Raw genomic sequence first — 24,211 nt, 5'->3', positions numbered from 1 at the left:
TATTGATCTGCCTTTTATTTATATTTACAAGATACATGAATTCAATTGTTCATACAAATAATATTGACATATTTGGACACGGAAAATATTTATTTGGCCATCATGTTTATTGTCACATATGACATCAAAATACTTAACAAAAAATTGTATTTCTTTTATAACGTATTTCATAAAGTGACATTTTATCGTGCCATTGTAAATTGGCTCCTTTCAGAGAATATAACATTATCTGCATGATAAAAAGTCACGCACGTGTTAGAATGCAACAAAAGAAGAGCTACAAAAATGTTTAACAAAAAATATGTGCACTGCTATCAAGATCAGCACTATGGAGACTAATATTATCTCGAGAGCTTCCTTCACCTCCATTACTTCCACTGATACTTCCTGTTTTTGGATGTTGAGTATATGCCACATTAGCAAGACCTGAATGACCATGTTGACGTTTTGGCTTACGTACTCCACCTTCATAAGCATATGTCAAACGTCTACTTGAATACTGGAAGTAGCCCTTTAGTCGTTCCTTCGTCGGCCTGTAATGATTTATTTATCGGTGAATACTTTAATGTCAATCGAACACCCACACTTGGAAATAATGTGAGAAAAAATTTAAGAAAAAAGGGTCGTTCATTGTTTTTTAGTTACAAGTGGTAAAAAAAAGTCGTTAAAAGTTCATTGAGAATTATTATGGTTATGGATTTTTTTTGAGTTTATTTTTGCTATTTAATATTCGTAGGAGTATTGATCGAATACTGAATATAAACATTGATCGAAAGTATATTTAATTTCTTGGAGAATTATTGAGACTGTTCATTTATTATTTTTAAGATTGATTTTTTTAACTCCTACACAGATCTATCTCTAGTTTTATCCTGGAATATGGAAGGAACTTTTTATGTCCAGCAACTCAATTTGTGTTTAATTGTTATTTTTATTGAACAGTTCTTATTTGTAAACTAGAACATTTTTGCATTTTTATTCAAGTTAATTAACTGCTCTGGAAAACATCATTATTTTTGAAAAATGATTTTTATTCTATGAATAATTCAACTATTGAAGATAAATAAGTAAAAATTGAAAAAATTTTTATGATTTTATTTTTTTCTTTAAATTAAATTATTCGTCATGCTTCTTTAATTATAATATTTTATTAAAGTAAATTGAAATTAATGTGGTTTGATAGACTTTTATTTTTTCTCGCTGCAAATTAAGATTTATGACAATGATTATGACGATCGTTATTATTATAATTGTAATTATTACCTGAAAGGTGCAATTAAAAAATACCATAAATTTGATTAATATATTTCCATGAATGTAAATCAATTTTAAAACTTCAATAATTCCAAAAATTATATATAATAATTATTTGCTATTTTTTGTCATTTCTATAACTTTTGTATAAATCCTACATCACATCACTTTAAAAACTCTTTAATTCATACTTAATTAATTATTTTTATAACAACTTTATAATTTCATAAATTACGAGTCATCATTCATAATTTAATAAATTAAATCCAGAAATGTATTTTTTTCAACATTTTGATATAAACTGATATTTTTTAATACCAGCAGTTCTTGCTGGTTTATTAAAAATACATCACTATTATGATTATCATTATTATTATTGTCAATATTTTTTATTTCGTTCCATAAATTTTTTATAAAGTATTATCTCCATTATTATCAACTGGAAAAAGCTCTGAAATAAATACATTGTTTTTTGATAATACTGGACATAGCTCATCTTCTGTTTGTAGTTTTCATGTGACAATATATTATTCATATTATCATCGATGACACAATAGTTGTAATTACTTTGATGAAATTATTTTAAAAATCTTACCAGAATTTAATAAACGCGTTTTCATCAATTTAATTGAGTTTCAAAGCCCCAAGATATTTGAAGTAATTAGAGATAATTGACAAGCTAAAAATCCAATTTGCTGAAATATATTATATTAAAATTACTTTTAAAAAAGTTTAATTTTATTATAACTAAGAACTTATGAACTTTTGGTTTAGTCATTTTTCTTTTGCTACATTAATATGCACCTTCTTTTTTTCTTTATCTAAGCTCAGCTTAAAGTTTGCCTCATTACTATTCTGTTTATTCACTATCGAATTGGTTTTCAAGTGCGTGATCACTGAACGATGACGATGGATAAAATAAATTAACTAAATGATAAATTTTTTATTATTTCCTTTTATTATTTTGTTATCAAATATTTAAAAATGATAAATACTTTCTTTTTTTTCTTGTCGATATATTGTCATTGTTCAGTCTATCTCGCGTGACTTTCATATTAAATTTCTCCTTTCACTATAACAATTTGGTTCAGTTAAAGTAGCACTAACTTTATATTCAATCTATTAAATAACATTGGTCAATGAGATTTTTAAAATGTGGCTAATACTCTAATTTCATCGTATGATACTCTTCATCAGATTCAAATAATCTCCAACAGTTTTCATTTCAACTTATTTTGCTTCTGATCATACAAAACATTTTAAATATTAAATTTGCTCGTAAATTATTGGCAAATATTTCAGCTCAAATTAATAATTAGTCACCAATAAATTTAGGAGGAAAAGACTTAAGTCGAAACAACATTGAGTTTCATTAAAATTAAAGTTTAGATATAAAATCTGTAGGACATTTTGAATTAAATCAAGTATTTAAATTGAATTAAAATCTATAAAGTAAGCTTTTCAATATAAGACTTGAATGTAGCAAAAATAATCCTAGCTATAAGTTCTAAGAAAAATTGAATTTTTAATACACATTTTAATGACTTATAAAACCCATGTTTGAAAACATCCATAAAATATAAAAATGATGAACAATACCAAGCTTCGCAAATAATCAGAGCGAAACCAATTCACTGTATAAGTGAAAAAAATATTCAAAAGTTACCTTTGTAATGAACAACAATTGAGTTGTAACAAAAAATATTCTGCTATATATAATATATAATGTATCAATAAAAATTCAATCACAATAAAAAAAATCATGTCAATAGTTACAATAAAATCAAATCCAATTTTCAATAGAAAATCATCTCTCTTCAATGTTATATCCTCCATTTTCTTTGTATAAACCATATGATATTCGTCATTAGCACATGCTATGTAACGTTCATTACACCCCAGTTAATTTACTCTATACACCGCATATAGTAAGTTTACCACAGTCTAATAGATATCGCATGTTTATGATCGCTTGTAAACCTTTAACTTCCGCTCAGAAACACTACTGTTACTTCAAAATATTTCAGCATCAATGGTTAAATATGAAGTGAAAAATATGAAACGAATGTAACTTCACTTAATATGATGTATTATTACATTTTATTCAAGTACCAAAAATTTGAAAGCTGAATGAACCAAAAAGAAAATAGAAATGCATAGAATTTTTTTTCTCGTCAAACTTACTATATAAAGAGCAGAAAGAATTTATTGAATAATTTATGCTCTATTTCGAAGTTTTGAAATTATCTTAAAAATTTCTATGGAATTTTGAGAGCCCAATTGGTTTGCATTATATCTATTTTAATATCAACAAACGATTTCTACTTCAAAATTATACTCAATTAATTCAAAAAAAATGATTTAATGCTTTTAATGAGGTTTAGTAATCTAAAAAACTATTACTTAAATTTAAATGCTCCGAAATCTTCTCTCTCTCATGAATGTGAATGAAAAAAATCTCTATTGTCAATAGTGCACCGAATATCTCGTAACAAATAAATGAAATTCAACAGAGAAAATTTTTTTCAAAGTGATAAAGGATTATTTTTTAATTTTTTCCATTTACTTGTTAAAATAAGATGAATATTTATAATGAAATTGAATTGTTGTACAAAATATAATAGTGATTTCTTTTTTCTGTTTTCTCAAATAGAAATAATAATAAAAAATAATTCTTTGCAGCATGTATAAAAGAGAATTGATTTTTTTTTGTTATCAGGTATAAAATCTTTTCAAGCAATAACTCTTTTTTAAAAACACTAGAAGATTATTTTTCATCTATTAAAAATCGCCCCTTTATAATTGAGGAATTAAAATACCGTTTCATGTTATTACGAAAGCCCTTATTCATTTCCTGGATTAGAAAAACCTTTTTTAGTCAGTATGAGCGTGGGTGAGACATCTAATCATTGATTTGACGGTTGAGTTATTTTATTATGTCGATTAATTTAACTTGAAATTAAAGGGTATTTCAAGAAATAGGAAGAGCTAAAAGATCTATTTGACAGTGGAATAAAAATTTTAAAATAAGACTGATGAGTATTTATGATGATTATTATATGAAAATAAGATCAGTTGCTAATAAATAAATTGCAATTGTTTTTAAATTACAACTATAATAAGTGTATAATAATTAGTATGAATATAATGACAGTGAATGTTTAAATCATGATATATTAATATGGGCTTTGGGTTCATCAGAATTTATGTGTTAGCTTCTAAATGATTGTAGCATAGGTCTACAAGATTAGCTAAAGAGCAACTTTAGGATAGGTCAGTAATAGCTCTGTTCTATCATCTCACTGTGATACTATCTTAAATAAATATTGTATATAATTATAAAATAGATACATCGTTGAATTTTTTTAGATTAAATATTTAGATGGAAAATTTTTATGATAAGATTCTGAACTGAATTGATGGAGATTGAAAAAAATGATTTATCTCTATTTATTGAACAAGATTCCATGAAAGATATTTTTATATATAAATTTCTGTTCAATGAAGTATAACTTTAGAATACAACGAATTATTTTAAAATATTGCCTACGTCTATTACATACTTTTTCATTTTTGCTATTAAATAATTCTTTTGATGAGAAAACATTTCATTGTATTGCTGAGTAACATTTTATAATTGAGCAAATAATTTGGTAGGAAAAAAATGAGTAAATAAATAAAGCAGAAAAGTTTTTTTAATTATAGGAGCAAAACTTTTTTATTATTCTCATCCATTAGATTGTTTATTTCGTTTCTGGTATGCAACAACAAAAATTATTCTATTTTAAAGTAAACTTTATTCTGATACAAACTTCCTCATTATTTTTCGTTTTTAATAATTAAATTTAATTATTTCACTCATTCATCATAAAGTTTTATCAATACAAAGCTGTTATCATTATTTAAATATCATTATGCAGTAGAATGTATAAATTCAAAAGTACTTCTCACTATTTATTTAATAGTACTATTTATAAACACATTTTATGAAGAACATACAAAACGAAAATGTTCGAACGATTGTAAAATTGAAGGGTTATAAAGTGATTCTAGAGGGTAAATGCTTCAATAGTAAAGGGGTTAGGACCAATAATTAACTACATTAGAGGGACAAAAATAGACAACCGTATAGATTTTTTAACTGGTTCTTCCATGATGGTAAATTTATTCTTAAAGTTTTTAACTTAAAGTTTTTTTCTTTAATTCTAACTTTATATTTCGTCATTGATATTTTTTGCTACACTATAAAATACATAATCAGGACAAGATTAAATTCATGCTACTTATTATAATTTCAGCATCTAGAATTACATGACAACAACTAATAGATAACAATTACCCTTATATGTTATAGTAAACTGAGAATAATTAAAAATAATTATAAAAATTATCCAACTTGAAGTAAAAATTACTTTGAAAAATAAAAAAATACTTGAAGATACCATAATAATTTTGAATATCAGCATTGATTCAACTTCATTGAAGATAAATTACAGTAATGTAATTGATCATATTACATTATTATGATCATATGATACTCAACAATAATAGATTGAAGCCATTCACAGAAAAATGATATTGATTCATATTGTGAAACTCAGATCATTTACTACAAGATAGATAGAACTGATGAGTGACCAAATACATAGAAAAAAAACAGAGGAGAAAATGTTCAATTATTAATATTCTACGTCAATTCTCAATAATTTACTTCATTAGATCATGTTATTATATAATTTAATTGTTATTAATGATTCAGAAATAAAAATTTGTGGATTATGGTAGTTTCGTAGCAACCGGATAACGAATTATTAAATTAAATATTTTGTAATTAAATCATAAATAATAGCTTACTCAATATAGTGAATTATTCAATGTTACTTGTCTAAATCCAGAGTCATGAATAAGTTCGAATCCTCTAATCCTTAAGGATTAAAACTTTCAGTATTTAGAACAAGTTTACATTGACAATTTTTATTTTTCAGTTGAGTAGAATGGTGACTCAACAGAATTGTGACTGTACTCCATTATCAAAATTACCCGCATAAGGATACGGTTTACTCTAGAATAAGATTATTTTCTTCTCGGTTAATAGAAGCTGAAAAAAGGTTACAATAAAAGTAAAAAATTACGATAAGTGTTGGAGATTTATTTTGATGAAATCTATGGCATCCTGGAATTATTGATAATTTTTTTTATTTGAACTGTGTTCATGAAAAATTAAAACTAACAAACCATGTACATTATCATATCTTGATAATCAAAAACATGAAGGAACATAAATAAAAACAAAAAATGATATAAAAAATTCTGAAATAAAATCTACACTAAAAAAATATTTACGATGACTAAGAAATTATGCTTTCATGACCATTAACTTTTAGCTGAATACTATTTGATTCCATGGATAAAAAAAAATTCCATTGTTGCTATATGAGGATCTTAAAATAATGTGATAGATTTTTACATTTACGATATAAAGCATAACGGTACTAAAACTTTAGTAGCAATATTTCGCATGGAGATAAGAGTAATATTTTCTTATATGTGTTATTCATGGTGTAGATAATTCTGTATTTTTTGTTCACTAGTTTTTTTATATTAATATCAGAAATCTCTGATATAATTTTTTTCAATTTACGATTCTATTAAATGTTTAATTTTTTTATAAAATAAAGAAATAAAATGGTCAAATATTCATTCTTAAATATAATCTTCTCCTGAAAAAGCTTAAAATAATATTTGCAATGATGAAACTGTAATTTATACTACACTATCTTATCCATTAAAATAAAAAATTTATTAATATTACAAAAAAAATCGCCTCCAGTAAATATCTGTAGAAATTATAAAATAATTACCAAGATGAGTTTTCTTATCTATTAAAATTCATGACTTACTGTCAGCCAAAGAGACATAATTACAAAAACCGTTCGTGTGAATATAATTAAATATTTATAATATTTTTTTTTATAAAATCATAGAGATTACAATTCAATATTGATAATAACAAAAAAAAATTTTAAATTACCGTAACAAATATCAAAAAACAATAATTAAAGAATACAAAATTAAATCGACCAATCAGAAAAACGTAACCATTTTATTCGTGCGTTGATTAGTCAATTTTAGTTTTAAATTTTCGAAATGAATAAAAATAAAAATTAAATAATTTTTTATGTTGTTAACTTGAGACAGTGCGCGTTGTATTTCTAGTATAGCTTAATCTGCATTGTCTATTCTTGAATCAAATAAGCTACATTTCTTTATGAATGTTAATTACGCTTTGGCAAATAATCCAAAAAAGAAAGAAGTTAAATTTATTAGATATAATTCACTACAATTTACTATAACTTTATACTCAAAGTTTAAATAAAGAAAACTCTGATGTAATAAAATTCAATCACTAAGAAATAATCATAAACTTCGTGCTTTGTATTAAGTTCAAATAGTAAAAATGAATTCTATATCATTCCTATAACTGTACCACAAGGGTAAAGACATAAAAAAAATAGTAAAGATGATATCAAATCTCTTTACTTTGTTTCTGTGTACATTAAGACAAAAATTCAATTTTTATGGATAAGAGAGTCTTTTTGTGATACTGAATGTTGTACAAATCTTAGTGTTGAGATAACTTTGTAAGGTGAAACGTAAAGTGAAGTTAGTGTAAGGTATTAAATAAACAATCTATAAAAATGTAATAATAAATTCTTTACAATTTTCTAGGATTTAGCATATCTTTGATTATTATTGAACATTGTCATTTTAGAATGTGATAGTTATTAATTTATTGCAGATATTTATCTTAAAGAATAGTAACTTTCAGCAAAGATTTGTTTCAAATTGATGTCAATTATTTATTTAAACATTGACGTCGAGGTAAAACTTTGAAACATTTTATTTCAGTACAAATAAAAAATCTTATAGAACATGTGAACTAGTTTTGTAGAAAGATATTTTTATCTTGTTTTTTATGGGTAGTAGTGAGTCTGAATTATTTATTTATTTTTTATTGGTTTTTTTTTGTTCAATGAAATCATGTTTTTACAGCGAGCCAAAACATGATTACAACAGAATAGTTCTGTTTAATAAAAAAAATACCGAAATGTTTTTTTATTTTCTCTTTATGAGCATTCTCTTTTCATATATTTTTAACGAAAAAAATCTAGAGTTTGAAAATATCTGCTCTTCATTATTTGTCAAAGGACTAGCAATCAATATTTAATTAACTTTTCATTTTTTCTCCGATTATGATTAACCCATTAAAGCTCTTAGCTAGCACAGCATCGATAACGTTAAACTAGCTATTGGAATCATAGCATGGCGAAAAAATGAAAAAATAAGGTCCTATGATTCTATAGAAATTTTTCTAACAAAAATAGTCAATGCAAAACGAAAATATAAAAAAAAACAAAACAAAAAAATATATTAATAGCAAATAAATGTGCAAAAAAACAAATACTATAATCCTCTTTCTCTAAATTATATTATTTACTAAATAAATTATTCAATTCAAGTCAACAGATTGCTTGTAAAATGTACTTTAATCCTTTTAAAGGAGACTTTTTCATCAATGCTCAACCAAAAAATGGTTCAATAAAAACAAATATCGAAGAACAGGATTTAATAGTGCAATAATTTTGTATACAAAGAAAGATTCTACTGAAATGAAATGTCATCACAAATTGCAAATCATGATTTGCATTGGAAACGATCTAAATGAAAGATGATTAGAGAACGAAAATATCCATCATCGTATATTTGATATATATTAATCTAAATATTTCCAGTTCAACGAATCTCATGATATCTTTGGAGATAAATTACATCTATGTTCGCTTAAATATTTTATCCAATGAAATTATATTTTTTCAGTTGATTGAATTTTCTTTATTTAGAGGAAATTCTTTCATATGACGAAACGCATAGCAGATGATGTCAAGTAACTCACAGTTATGTTAACTCAGACGTTAATTTATGCATGAAACACTTTATCTTTTGATGTAAAACGACAACGACAGGAAAATAAAATTCATTAGAGTGGAAGTTAACACTTGAAATTGCTTTAAAAATAAGTCATCATTTTTTATCACTGAATTCTTTAGTTCTGTATATCATTATTCCACAAGTAATGAGTAGTTGGAATGATTGAGAAGATTTTTATACGCTTTTGGTACTTCTTTCTGCAAATAAATATATCCTATCAAGGATTTGTCACAGTTGTTGGTTTATCATCCTGCCCTTTTCTCCTCTAGTTTGTCAGATCCTCCATTTTTTGTATATTTTATCATCCCTTAACATTTATTCGTTTATCACGACATTATTCTGTCGTGAAATCGTTATTTATTTTTTTGAATTAAAATAACGTAGTCCATTTTTTAGTTTATATTCAAATGGAGCTGAAAAGATTAATTGTTTTAAATAGATAATTGATTAGCATCATTTTGTTGTTGCTTCTATACTACACCATGAATTGAAATTAGTGATTCTTTTTCTACCTCAAGTGTTCAATTTTTATACACGTGCTAGTTTTTTTAAAAGAATTGATTTTAAAATGATGAATTATAGGGGAAACTCTACTCAAAATAGAACTCCTTTTCTGTTAATAAATTTTATTCTCTAAAAATAGAAATATTTATTATAAATAAACTAACTTTATAATAAAAAAAAAAATAACTTCCTACAGATGAATATCAAGGATTTTTTCCAGAGCAAAAAAGTTTGATTTCATTATGAATTGTATATTTCAAAAAATATCAATAGCAGAGGTTGAATTAATTTTTAAATTTAGCAATGTGGGTTTGGTTTTTATAAATATTACAGAATGGATAAAATATTACTAAAAATAAAATATAAATAGATTACATAAGATACAATTACTCGTATTTTCTTTTAATTACGACATTATTTTATTGCATCATGGTAGAAAACAGTATTTAATATACTCTTTTAACTTAATTTCACTCAGAATAACATGTAGATATATTCTAAAGAATAAACTTTTGAGAAGCAGTTACTATTTACCATATTTAACTCTGAAGTTGTAGTCTTGTTTTCAAGTAAATGCAATATGCAGCTACTGCTTATGTGGCAACTTTAAAAGTTAAAAAATCTATCTTATACTACACTTGTTGAACAATATATTATTCTTTAGCTGGATTCTTATGTTTTAACCATGTTTTGTTTCAATAGACAGAAATAAAGAATAAACTCTAGAACTTAAATAAAACAAGATATTATTACTTTGATTAATAATTTAAGAAAGACTTAAAGTTCTCAAGCTCAAAATTTTCTAGTATTTAATTATTGCATCTAATTAAAGGATTAATATTTATAATAAACATACTCGGATTGAATTAATTAATTAAAAACAACTATAAACAAGGCAATTACTTTATGTAGTTATGATAATGAGTAGTAAATAGTTCAAATACTCGATTATTTCACCACTAATCTATCAATGATTAGATTCTCCATCACAAACACAGTTTGCTACTAATCACAAAGCAGCAACAAATGGCATGACATCTTAATATTTAAATCAAATAATTTTCTATTGATTATAAATATTTATTTAATGTGTGCATAATTAATTTCTTACATTCCAAGTTGAACGAACTACATGATTTATTATTCTGTCAATAAAATGTGTTATATATTAAGACAGGGTGGCTTGAGATGTCAAATATACCCGTATGTTAATTATACTGGTGGGCGTTCATCTATTGATTGAATCCCTGTATGGCCATCTAATATGAATGTATGATCAGTTTTAGAAAATATGTATCACAATAAAGCAATTCTTCCACAAATTAGTTCGGATATTGGATATTCATACAATAACGAATAATATCCGTTCAATTGCACAATATTTTTAATGTCAATCCCCATAGCTCATTTTCATTGACAGATGTAGCCAAGTGAACAAAACTCTGACAATGATGTGATATCGTTTTAACTTGTCATCAAGTTGAGATCTTAAAATTAATTTTCAATTATAAACCTTTTTTTCTTTTTTATTTCAATCAGTGGAACTTTATCGAAGCTTAAATGTGTTGAAGTACTTTATTTTCAGTTATTTGTAAAACTCAGAGAGAAAATAATATTGAATTTATTCCCAGCACGAAGTGATTGAATGACACGAAACATTTTTTCGGCTACATTCAAATAAGTTGAATGGTAATACGTGATTCTTTTTTTGTAAAATAGAACAGTATAAATATATGAATGCAGATATAACAATATTTCAATGTTCTAGTAAAGAATGAATACTTTTTAAGGAGTATAATTATCCAAGAACATCTCACTTTCCCCTAATTTTCTTAATAGTAGGGTAATCTTACTCAATTTGTACTGGTGACCAAGTTTTACCCTCAACCATTTTTCAAGAATAATTATATTTCAAAGGTAACTGACGGCAAACTGAGGGAGTGAAAAATAAGACTGTGAAAATCATTACTTAATTCAGACTTTTTTGTCCTACTTAAAAAAAATTAACATCAAAATGATTTTAAGCATTAAAACCTTTTTATCAGAAAGTGCTCGTTATTGAAGAAAATATTTTAATATTTAACAAGAGAATTATTTATTTTATTTTACTGATAAACAAATAGATTATCATTTCTATTGATTTTTTAGAATTATAAAATATCTTTAGCTATTTTTAATCATAAGATTTTCCTATTGTAAATAAATCAACTGGTAATAGATGAAGAATTAACGAGTCTGAACACACATAGTGCAACAAGTGATGAGAGTAATTCTGCATTTTATACAACACTCACTCAGAAAACAAAAAAAACTGATTTTAACTGCACATTAAAATTGATCTGAACTCATCACGATGTGTAATAACTTCTGAAATGATCAATTTGTCTCTTTTATAGGACAATAAAGTTTTTAACGTAAAGAAAAGTGGTATTTTTCGCACTAGTACTAAAATTGATGTTTAAAACTATAGAAATGTATATGATCTTTTTAATATTAGTTATTCTTACATCAAATTCTCATACTAAAACAAAAAAAAGATGCAGAAAAACTTGAAGCTATTAAAAAAAAATTTTCAAAAAAATTTCTGTTGTTTGTTTTGGAGTAATTTTCGAATGACAAACTTTTCAATCATGTTTGTTTTTACAAACTGAAGTTCAGATAAATTGTTATCAAACTAAAAAACAAGTAAAAACTGTTTTTAACAGCAAACTTTTGTTTAAATAAAAAAATGTGTTTTGTTTTTACTTGATGTCGAGGTATTACAAGGTAAAGTTCTTCGTATCACGACACTACGTACTAACATCGATTTGGTAGAAAAAAAAGCGTGCTATCAGAGGATTAATACAAATATTGATAGATTTGGGAATGTCTGTATTACTAAATCGTGTAAATAAATCAACAGAAAATTTACACTCAAAAGGAAAACATGAACTTTGGTTTGGGTGATGTGTACATTAGTAAAATATTATTTATTCATACATACCTGCTCATTTGCCAAGAAGCATACAAAACTGGAGTGGTAACAGCTGAAGAAAATCCCAGTAAAACAAACAGGGTGTAGGTTATGTCAAAATGTCCTGCATTCTCGTACGTTTCTACCACAGCTAATTTTGCGAGTCTACAACAAATAGGATAAAGATCAAATAACATTTGATTAATTTCTAACTTTAAAAGTTTCTCGAAGGCTTTGAGTTTCAGGTAAAAAATTTCTCGAATTTATCTTTATCCTTAGCTTTACAGTTCAATTTTTTACCTTTAGTTTTTTAGATAAAAAAATATGTGTTAAAAAGGAAAAGTCCAGAATAAGACAAAAAAAAATCTTTAAGAATTGAATTATTTGATCGAAAAAAGTCAACACTAGATAGGTAAAAAAAAGTGTATTTACTCTGGAAGGAATATTTTTTTTTTCAATGTTTTTGGGATTTCTTTCTGTTTTCCTTCAGTATAAACAAGTAACGTTGCCCAGATAAAAAGTGGCGAGCAAAATAATCTTTCTTGCAAACACACAAATGCTTTTAGTATTAGAAGTGAGAGAATCTTTATTTTTTTGGACTCTGATGTTTAAATCAATTTGTTTCTACTTTTTATCGTTTTATAAAACGATGGAGGACAGTAAAATTAACTTACACAGGGAATAATTATAAATATCAAAATTTCAATGATGTCTTAAATTGTAAAAGAAGACTGTTTAAAATTTTTTCAGGTAAAAAATTACTCATTATTGATAAATAATTTTAAAAAATCACCAAAAATTATAGTATTTATTATTATTTTTTATTTGAGCACTCATCGTTAATTTTATCATGTATCACAAATATATATGTATCTATATTATATAATTGTAATCGATAAATCTATTTATTTGGAACTAATTAATATTTTGGCCATTTTAATTAATGAATTTTTGATGGAATAATTTATTTCCAAAGCTGATAAATCATAAGAGCCGATAAACGTTATATTAATCCAATATGAATGTCAACAGGCATTTTTACTCACTTTGATGAGAACAATGGAACTTTAATCAAATACCATTCATTAGTTTTTCTTTTAGTAAAGTGTTGGTGCTCACTTTTTTCATTATAAAATTCGAACTCATGTTCAAGTGTTCACAATTACTTTGTTCCATTGTCATCTGCGATGAATTCAGGGCAATAATCATGATATCATATATCTTGTAAGGAATCATGTAAATGGTATTAGACAATACAAGATGTACATTCAAGACATTCTCGCTTGAATAAGGGCAAGAAATAAATATAAGCATGAATACTGAAGTCCTATCGAGCGATTGAATTATGATTATTATGTGAATTTGATTGTATTTACATCACAAAAATAACGTTTCTTCTTAAAATATTTGAAAAAAAAATCATTGCATAAAGTGATTTTTCTCTCAGAGTAAAAATTTGTGAATTAACTTACACATTTTTGCTTGTAATGGAAAAAAGTCGAATAAAAGAAGCACGTTTTTCCATAACTGTTGGAGTGTGATATATTGAAATGAAAAAAGGAAAAAAATAGATAAAGTGAGATAAACCATTTTAAAAGTGTGTTATATAAGCAAATTAGAGAAAATTGGTTGAGGTACAACTGAATGAACAATGTATATAAAAGGAAATCCGTTGAGTCCTCTGATTTATATTGAATTCAAATAATAATAGATATACGGTGAATAATAGCTGGGCAGAAATCACTTTGGAAAACTCTTGCGTCAGCGATTATATACTAAAGCAGTTGCATTCGATTACTTTTTTATTTTTATCATGTTCTTTAATTCAGAATAGACAGAAAAAATAGTTTCATGAATAAATTTCAAAAAAATTATTGTGAAATTCCAATCTCACATATTATCATACTGGTTTATTTATCAAGGGAATCTGGCTGAACTTGAACTCATCATCAAAGTTGACAGAAAAAAATGTATTCTTGTGGTCATAAAATTGATTAAAATGTTTCAAAAGTAATATTATTTATAGATAACAAATAAAACTTTTAAACGAAATAGTTTTATTATAAATTATGAATTTCATAGTCATTTTTACCTTAATTCATTCTAAATTAACTGATAAAGTGATTACAGTAATTAATAGATTGCTTAAGAGCAGCTAATAGATTGATATTTGCAGATTAGTCATTCCCAAATGCAAACAAATGAGCTAAAATGCATATCAGATATTATTTATTGATTTTTCAGTATAAAAGTAACTATTTACAATTCTCTTGCAGGAAATCAATGATATTTGCTAATCATTCTGAAGATGAAATAATATCAACTGATAAATGAAGTTACTGAAGATGGACATTGAATCGACAGTTAATGGAATCAGTTGAGCAGTTTTTCCATAAAACTTCGATGAAAATTCTAGAATTGTTTTCTATTTTCATTTCATGAATAATTAAATAATATACTTTGCATGTAAGTCTACAATAAACATTGTAATTGCTATGGCATTTTACATAAAATGCACTTCATATATTTTATGTTATTTAAACTTGAAATGGTTTACGTGTTTCATATTAAAATACTTGGATTTATTCTGTGTGGAATACACATATAGTAATTGATAATATATTCTCAAGAATAACCATCTAGAAGCAACATTTATTTATTTACTCAAATATTTATAATATATCCATCTTATAGGATCAACAATTTAGTGAAGTTTAAATTCATTCAGCAATGGCGATTTTTCAAAAAATCAATAAAATCTTCATGGAAGATCAACCATCAATACATCTTCAATTATTGAACATCTTGTAAAGGGATCAAACAACTATATTAATCCTTTCAGAAGAATATTATTTTGCTCTTCTTAGACTTGACGACATAATAGATCCTTCAGAAACATTCACTTCTATTGAATTCTTGCAAATAAAAAAATTGCAACGAATAAATTTACCGTTATGAAAGAACCCTTTTATCATTGAAGATACTTGTACAATTATCAATGTCTTCTTACAAAATTCTGTAATATTTTTTCCACAAATTAAAAATATTTTGACTCAAAGCTTTTTTACTTTTCAAATGAATATTAGACTATCTTGAAAGGAATACTTTTGATAATATAATACATTTTTATGAAATCAAAAGAAAACTCTTGTTGACTTATTGAATGAATAACTCAACAGATATCAGAAAATTTCTCTTAATGCCGAAGTTTTTAATGAAAATATTGTGATACGTGGTTATAAACCATAAATTATTTTATTTTTTTAAGTAATTCTTTCAAAAGGATTCTTTCTTGAATAAAATGCCACTTAAGGTGAAAATTCTTCAAGTCTAAATGGTGAAAAAATAATTCACTTTAGGAATTTTGTTGTCATCGCAAGATCAAACTTGATATTCTCTTTCATAAAAAAGAAACGAAATAAAGAAAATAACAAAATTGAATTAACAGCTAAGTTTCAGACTTAATTCTAAAGCAAATATACTCTGTAGTGATTTTAGAAATAAAACCAGTCATTCTGGTGATATTTCTAACTTGAAAAGGATTTTGCTGAAGTGAAACTAATAAATCCCGATAAAGTATTTTCTTGAGGCAAGGGATTGATCTATGCTTGCTATTATGAAGTCTGAAGGGACACCTACCATCCGTCACTTCCGTTTAACGTGAAGAAAAAAAAAATATCTTAGCCTACAGACATTATAAATTACTTTCATTCAACTTCGTGTAGATACTTACTTCAACATCATCAGAGGACACAATGAAATAGCAAAGACAGACACCATAAAAATAAGATACTTCTGCGTACGTTTTTCTTTCTTTATATTCAACTCTACATCATATAACTCATAAGTATTTGAGAATCCCGAGAGTCCAACTGTTGCTGTGTTTGCTAAACTATCTCTAGCACGTTTCCCTCCATGGAATAATCTGGAATATTTGAATTTATAAACAGTAATCATCAACCTCTTTGCCATCTCATGTAAATAATTGTAATTCATTTTTTAATATAAAAGATTATTACGTTAAATCGTTGCTTGCTGTGCTCCCTTGTCTGGAATAAGTCAACTTTGGTCTTACTCCAAATATCACAACTGGTGGTGGTTCTTCTTTGTTTTGTAATTCCCTACTTGCTTTGACATAGAAGTATGCCATTATTGTTAATGGTGCAATATAACTAAAAATATGAGTTCATTTTGAAGTAATCAATTTATTGTTTTACACAGATCTACATTTTGGACTTTTAATGATGTAGATTAGCACTGGAGACCAGTAACAATTAGTATATTGAAATTCTCATTATTATTATTGTTTTTATTTATATGTAGCTGAAAATTAACTTTTGTTTTTGAAGTGTGTAAAAAGTGACTTCAATGAGAGATGAGTCCTAGAGTTGGATGTTAACATATTGTCTAGACAGTGGTATGAATATGAAATATGATGGAAATAATTTGAAATTACCTGACAGAAGGAGATACATTGTTAGACATTTGTTTCGTTAAAGTAAATGTACCAGTTTTAAGCTTGTTAAATTAAATTAATAGTTATTTTTAAAATTATTATTTAAAAAAAAGAGTATTTGGATTAAATTGAACCCTTGGGGTAAAATGGTATGAACATGAAAAAAGTGGAAATTGAAAAATGTTTTTAGTTTTAATTCTAGATTGTAAATTTATTTTTTATTTATATCATAGATATCAGTGATAGAAAAAAAAAATGTTTGAAAATCGAGTGCGATAAAATTTACGATTGAACTTTTTTATACATTGATTGGATCCTCAGGGGAGTGGTCTTATTCTCGTTTTACGATGGATTTATTTAAAACCTAAAATTTAAAATACTGAGGTTATTCTAAAACCACTAGAAAGATCGTATATGAAATTATTCAAGATATTTCAGTAATGTCAGATAATATGCATACCAAACTATAGTTTCCATATATGAAAAATGTATCCATATAAAACAGAACCCTTCTACTTGAAAAATAATACTCAGTTCATTTGAAATAACTCATTGTGAGATATGTTAATGCTCTTTTCTGAATAGTTTTAGAATCTTGAAATGATTTAAAATTATTAACATCTGGCTATAAAAAATTATGAAATCTTTTAATATACAAGAAGTATGATAGTAAAGCTTTATATATTTTGTTTAATAAAAAGTGCATAAAAATTTAAATCAAATGTCAATGCTGCAATTTTTAGACGCTTTATTTATATCTATTAAAATCTATTGCCCAGTTTCTGTAATTAATTTATTATTTTACAATAAAACTTTAATTCCAATTTTTCATATTTTTCTCATAATTTCAAAATAACACTTTAAAATGAATGTAACTTTTTTCAAAAACTTTTTTATGAATAAAAATTAAAAAAATGATTCTACGATTTCAAAAAATATAAATGAAGATTATAATAAAAAAAAGTTCCGTTTATTATAAAATGTGAATCAAGACTGAAAAATTTTCTGACAACAATATAAAAAAGTTTTTCTAGATAAAATGTCATTCATTATAATAAGTTTTTCAAGCTAAAATAAACCCATTTCTCGCGTGTATAATGAAAAGGAAGTTTCTTTTCTTTGAAATATTTCAAATTATGATAATGAAACTAATATAAGTCTGTAGAAGGGTAGTTAAAGACTGTTACAAAGACATTATTTATTGCAATGAAGACACGTAGAATCAAATACACGTGTAAGGACACACTCATGAATATTCATTTTTTGCTACCTTTTGACTCGATATCTCAACAAGATTAAGAGCCTGCCACATTCTGAGTGGATCAGTATGTAGAGGAGATCAAAACATAGTAGTTGGTATGTCACAATTCCTCATTCCCTTGGGGCAAATTCTACGAGACACTTACTAATGATTCTCTTTTAAGTTTATAATTAAATTAATTTTACTAACCCAGAATTGCAATTCATCAAAAAAAAATTGTTTTAAGTTTTATAAATAATTAACTTGTAACACCTAAATTTTCTCAAGGCGAGTCCCCAAGAAAATTCCCGCCCCAATTTAACAATTTATCTAAATTCTATGGCCCAGGATTCTATGGCGGATGCGTTACAAAGTAAATTCTCTAGACACAAATTAAAATCCAATTTCAACTTTATTATATAAACTATTTACAACATATATGTGTTCTATTCTAGATTTCCAATTGTACAGTTTTACAAAGTTAACTTTCACTTAGGTGCCGTTATACTAGAGAGAGAGAGTTGCTATCTTAAAATCCCACCCAGAAGTGTCTACCCCGTGGCCTAACCTCTCGTTGGTCGGGCTACAACCCAGACCGGGATACTCGAAGAGCTAACAACTCTTCGAGGGAAGGCTACAACCTTGCCTGAATAATCGACGAGCTACAACTCGTCGACGAAGAGCTCCAACTCTTCTAGGGGGTATAGGTGCGAGCTACGACTCTTCACCTTCTAACTCTAGAACCCTATCTAAGTGAGGACGAGCTACAACTCGTCCGGGATACTCGAAGAGCTAACAACTCTTCGAGGGAAGGCTACAACCTTGCCTGAATAGCTGACGAGCTACAACTCGTCGGCGAGGAGCTTCGACTCCTACACGGTCCAAGATCGTGAGCTCCAACTCTCGATCGCTAGCTAAAACCAAGAGCACCAACTCTTGGCTGGAAGGCTTCAACCCTCCAATTCCTATTTTCGGAAAGCTTCTACTCTCCGGGGCAACTAAAAGGCTACAACCCTTTAGCCAGAGCTACAACTCTGTATTGTACGACGTGAGCTACTACTCTCGTCGGTCTCGTTGGTCTAGTACCTCGGAGACAGGTGAAGTGACGATCTCCGCAAAATCCAGCTCTTTTATACTGTTTGACTCCGCCCACTTTGCTATCCCCCACCACTATTGTGGTGGGTTGCGTGGGGAAGTCGTCATGGCAACAAGATCATCACAATAACTCTCTCTCTCAGATCTATTACGTTACTTATGACCCTCTCTCTCTACTACATGATTTTAATAGGCTTCGCCGATAATTTAAATTTCGCGCTATTTCTCATGGGTCGATAAAATGATTTTACTGATTATCGATTCATCAGACCAATTAATTTTCTATAATATCGGCCTTAAAAATGTAACTTCGTTACATCCCCCTCTTTTTTCCTAAAAAAAAAGAATTTTTTTTTTCTGAAAATTATTTTTTTTCCCTTAGCCGTATATACAAAAAATAGTGAAAATGTATGAGAGGCATCAGTTACTCTTCATTTGCCAACAAGTACATTCTCTTTTACAACAATTTATTCATAATTTTGCCATTACTTTTAGACTTAAATACTAACAAATAATTACAATCATTTCGGCTTAACTACAGAAACTTAGCCTTATCTTAATTGTACATTGCTTAACTATAAAAATTCCTTATTATAATGCTAAATATTTGCTTTAAATTATTACAGTTCTACAATCATTTGTAAATTAATATCAAACAATCATTTTCAATACTTAACATCATTACTTATCATACAAGTGATATAAACGAAACAAAAATCTTTTCTCACAACTGAACAATTGGAAACAAACAAAATAAATATTTCTTTTTCAAGTACCGAAATTTCTTACAGGTGTGTTTCCCTTGTTGCACACCACTCCTACTTTATCTGCGTACATTTTAAGTCCTATCAATGAGCCGTTATATCTGGGGGCAAGTTTGGCGGCACAATGGTTAGCTGCTGCCGAAAGATACTCTTTCTTAGTTACCATGTTTTCTATACCTGGTATCCTTTTCCGTCTGTTTTTACTGTAATATTTCTTCTGTTTTCCAGATGCTAAAACTTTATCATCTTGCAAATGTCTTGAACGGTTTATTTCTTCTAAAGTACTTGGTATTGTATTTAATGGTAATGTTTTTCTGTTATATTTTGGATAGACTTGTCTGACTTTAGTAGATTCATTACTTGCAAACTTCCGCTTAGCTAAATTCCTATTCGAAGATTGGTATGACTTCTTGTCGTGCTGCAAAACCATGGTTTTTAGCACCTTGTTAGTTCTTCCAACTCCTTTATGTTGTGCAAAGTATGGTGGAGTTGCTACATGTCTTATTCCGAAATACTTCAACAATTTTTGGAATTTCCTGCTAGTAAACTGAGTGCCATTGCTCGTGATGATTGTCTTCGGGCAACCAAATTGATAAATAAGTTCTTTTTTTAGAACTCTACAAATTTCTGAAGCTGTAGCTTGTTTGAGTGAATATATTTCAACCCGCTTCGTGAATTTATCTTGAATTACTAACAATTGAGTGTGTCCATTTAACGATCTAATAAAAGGATTTTGTAATTTGACTGCTATAATTTCCCATGGCTTCGTAGCATTGATAGTTGCCATTATTCCTGACGTCTGCTTCTGAGGGGACTCGTATCGTTGGCGTTTTTTACACAAACGAACGTATCTATTGATGTCGTTCTGCATTCTTGGCCGAACATACTTGTTTGCGATTCTTGAAATCGTTTTTGCCACCCCCCAAATGTCCAGAAATCACGGTTTTGTGGTCACCTCTCAATACTTGGAGCCTTTCTGCTAACTTAACTGCTGATTCTTGAACGGTATCTTCATTATCTAGTGGGTCACAATAAGGTCTTTCGTCAATCTCTTCTAATCCTTGTTCTCCGTTCATGCTGGGTATCGGATTCACGATGTTTTCCGTTGGTTCCTTCTGATCTCGAGTTTGTTTTATCCCTTTCTTCTTTTGAATTGTTTTCCAATTCTGTTGACATCCACATTGAGTTGCACGAACATTCGATTTACCACATCTAAAGCAAAAGATTTGTGGCTTATTTTGGCATTGCCAACTCTTATGACCTTGTTGCCCACACTTCCAACAGCATTCTTTACGGTCATACAGGCTATGAACCATATTAATATCCGAACTACGTTTGTTACGTCTTTTATTTTCTTCTTTGCAGTCATTAACACCAGACGACTTGAACCGCTTCTCGTCATCTCTTAACCGCTCATATTCACTGGTCATACTGATGATGTCTGTTATCGTTTTTACATCACATCTTCGAACATATCTTCGATACTCTGGTCTCAAATTCTCATGAATTCTTTCTACTTGTTCCTCGTTGCTTAGAGTTCCTTGTCTACGCATGAGCGTCTGCAGAGCCGTAATAAAATCGCGTGCTGCTTCTCCAGGTTTTTGAACTCTATCCTGGATTTCTAAACTTAATTGAGTTCGATATCGTGAGGGTAAATAAAATTCTTTCAGAGCTTTAGTAAACTCTTCCCAATCTTTCCAATTCTTCTTATTATTTCTGTACCACAACAAGGCTTTGCCCTTCAATAATATTGGCATGCACTGCACAAGATACTTGTCTGCTATATCATAGCTTACTGACAATTCATCAACTCTTTCGATAAATGAGACTACATCTTCGCCTCCAGCGAATGTGACGTTCCATTTCCGGATCTGCTCTTTTATCTTTAGGTCCCTTTCCTCTTTGACTTCTTGCTCTCGCCGTCTACTTGATCGCGGCGTAGAAAGACCAGAGGAAACTATAGATTGTGCTCTTGATATGTGCTCCCTTAATTGTTGCGTCAATAAATCTCTTAGACCGGGTATATCGTCGATATTATTGATCACTGTCGGTATGTTAGGTTTCGCTATTCTATCTTTATTATTTTCTCTGACTGTGTGCCGACCTTCACTTGTATCTCTACTTGTCGGTTCAATGTCAAAATTGTCCTCCATATCTCCCCTATTCCGATCCTCCATGATGGCGTCACACAAAATTTGTCTTAGTTGTGCTACCGGGGCTTTCGATGGCATCTCAATTCCACGAGCTTCTAACTCAGCTCTAACTTGCGGCTTCCCTAACCGCCAGATATTAACTCTTGATGGACCGGCTTCCATTTTCAACTCTTTTTAAAGCTCTAAAGCCTATAGCTTATTTGCTTGTTCAAAGATTACAAGTCCTATGTTCGAGCGCCAATTGTAACACCTAAATTTTCTCAAGGCGAGTCCCCAAGAAAATTCCCGCCCCAATTTAACAATTTATCTAAATTCTATGGCCCAGGATTCTATGGCGGATGCGTTACAAAGTAAATTCTCTAGACACAAATTAAAATCCAATTTCAACTTTATTATATAAACTATTTACAACATATATGTGTTCTATTCTAGATTTCCAATTGTACAGTTTTACAAAGTTAACTTTCACTTAGGTGCCGTTATACTAGAGAGAGAGAGTTGCTATCTTAAAATCCCACCCAGAAGTGTCTACCCCGTGGCCTAACCTCTCGTTGGTCGGGCTACAACCCAGACCGGGATACTCGAAGAGCTAACAACTCTTCGAGGGAAGGCTACAACCTTGCCTGAATAATCGACGAGCTACAACTCGTCGACGAAGAGCTCCAACTCTTCTAGGGGGTATAGGTGCGAGCTACGACTCTTCACCTTCTAACTCTAGAACCCTATCTAAGTGAGGACGAGCTACAACTCGTCCGGGATACTCGAAGAGCTAACAACTCTTCGAGGGAAGGCTACAACCTTGCCTGAATAGCTGACGAGCTACAACTCGTCGGCGAGGAGCTTCGACTCCTACACGGTCCAAGATCGTGAGCTCCAACTCTCGATCGCTAGCTAAAACCAAGAGCACCAACTCTTGGCTGGAAGGCTTCAACCCTCCAATTCCTATTTTCGGAAAGCTTCTACTCTCCGGGGCAACTAAAAGGCTACAACCCTTTAGCCAGAGCTACAACTCTGTATTGTACGACGTGAGCTACTACTCTCGTCGGTCTCGTTGGTCTAGTACCTCGGAGACAGGTGAAGTGACGATCTCCGCAAAATCCAGCTCTTTTATACTGTTTGACTCCGCCCACTTTGCTATCCCCCACCACTATTGTGGTGGGTTGCGTGGGGAAGTCGTCATGGCAACAAGATCATCACAATAACTCTCTCTCTCAGATCTATTACGTTACTTATGACCCTCTCTCTCTACTACATGATTTTAATAGGCTTCGCCGATAATTTAAATTTCGCGCTATTTCTCATGGGTCGATAAAATGATTTTACTGATTATCGATTCATCAGACCAATTAATTTTCTATAATATCGGCCTTAAAAATGTAACTTCGTTACAAACTCAAAATTCAAATGAAATGGATTGGTTTGTACAATTTGTAAAAATTATATTGAACAATAAAAATATAATATCTGTTAATTGAAGTTCCACAGTTTGCAATATTTAATAACAATCAATTAAACCTTCGTGTTTATGTAATCAAAATATTTTTTTGCGATTGAAAAATTCTCGGTTCTCGACGATAATTGAAATTATTACTGTGCTACAAAATAGTTAATTTACAGTTAAATTAAAATCTAACGAAAATCAATACCATTACAATAATTTCTCAAATTAAAAAATAACACATGAAAATTCAATATCCAATTGATTATCTGTCCAAGAATTGCATTATATTTTCATGTTCATTAGACTTTTCATTGATCTGAAGTTTTTAAAAATTTTCTTTGTTTTTTGAAAAGAAAAATTGT

At 28.4% G+C, this 24,211-nt stretch overlaps 2 protein-coding genes across 2 annotated transcripts; both read right to left on the bottom strand.

The window, feature by feature from the left end:
• Positions 1 to 15: 15 nt before the first annotated feature.
• On the bottom strand, positions 16 to 17,185 carry LOC118065464 (uncharacterized). The gene is made up of 5 exons (XM_035080757.1): positions 17,157 to 17,185; positions 16,720 to 16,872; positions 16,434 to 16,625; positions 12,731 to 12,865; positions 16 to 533 (listed from the first exon to the last, which is right to left on the bottom strand). The coding sequence occupies exons 1-5, from the start codon at positions 17,183 to 17,185 to the stop codon at positions 290 to 292; spliced, it is 753 nt and encodes a 250-aa protein (XP_034936648.1). The 3' UTR covers positions 16 to 289.
• A 3,074-nt stretch (positions 17,186 to 20,259) lies between these two features.
• LOC118065463 (uncharacterized) lies at positions 20,260 to 21,042 on the bottom strand. The gene has a single exon (XM_035080756.1). It carries the CDS (start codon positions 21,040 to 21,042, stop codon positions 20,260 to 20,262), a length of 783 nt encoding a protein of 260 aa, XP_034936647.1.
• Between the last annotated feature and the right edge of the window lie 3,169 nt (positions 21,043 to 24,211).

The sequence above is a fragment of the Chelonus insularis genome, unplaced genomic scaffold (genome assembly GCF_013357705.1).
Source record: "Chelonus insularis isolate UGA/USDA-ARS -01 unplaced genomic scaffold, ASM1335770v1 contig_311_pilon, whole genome shotgun sequence".
Taxonomy (NCBI): Eukaryota; Metazoa; Arthropoda; class Insecta; order Hymenoptera; family Braconidae; genus Chelonus; species Chelonus insularis.
Note: the sequence above shows the minus strand (reverse complement) of the source record. Positions and strands in the feature narration are given on the sequence as shown.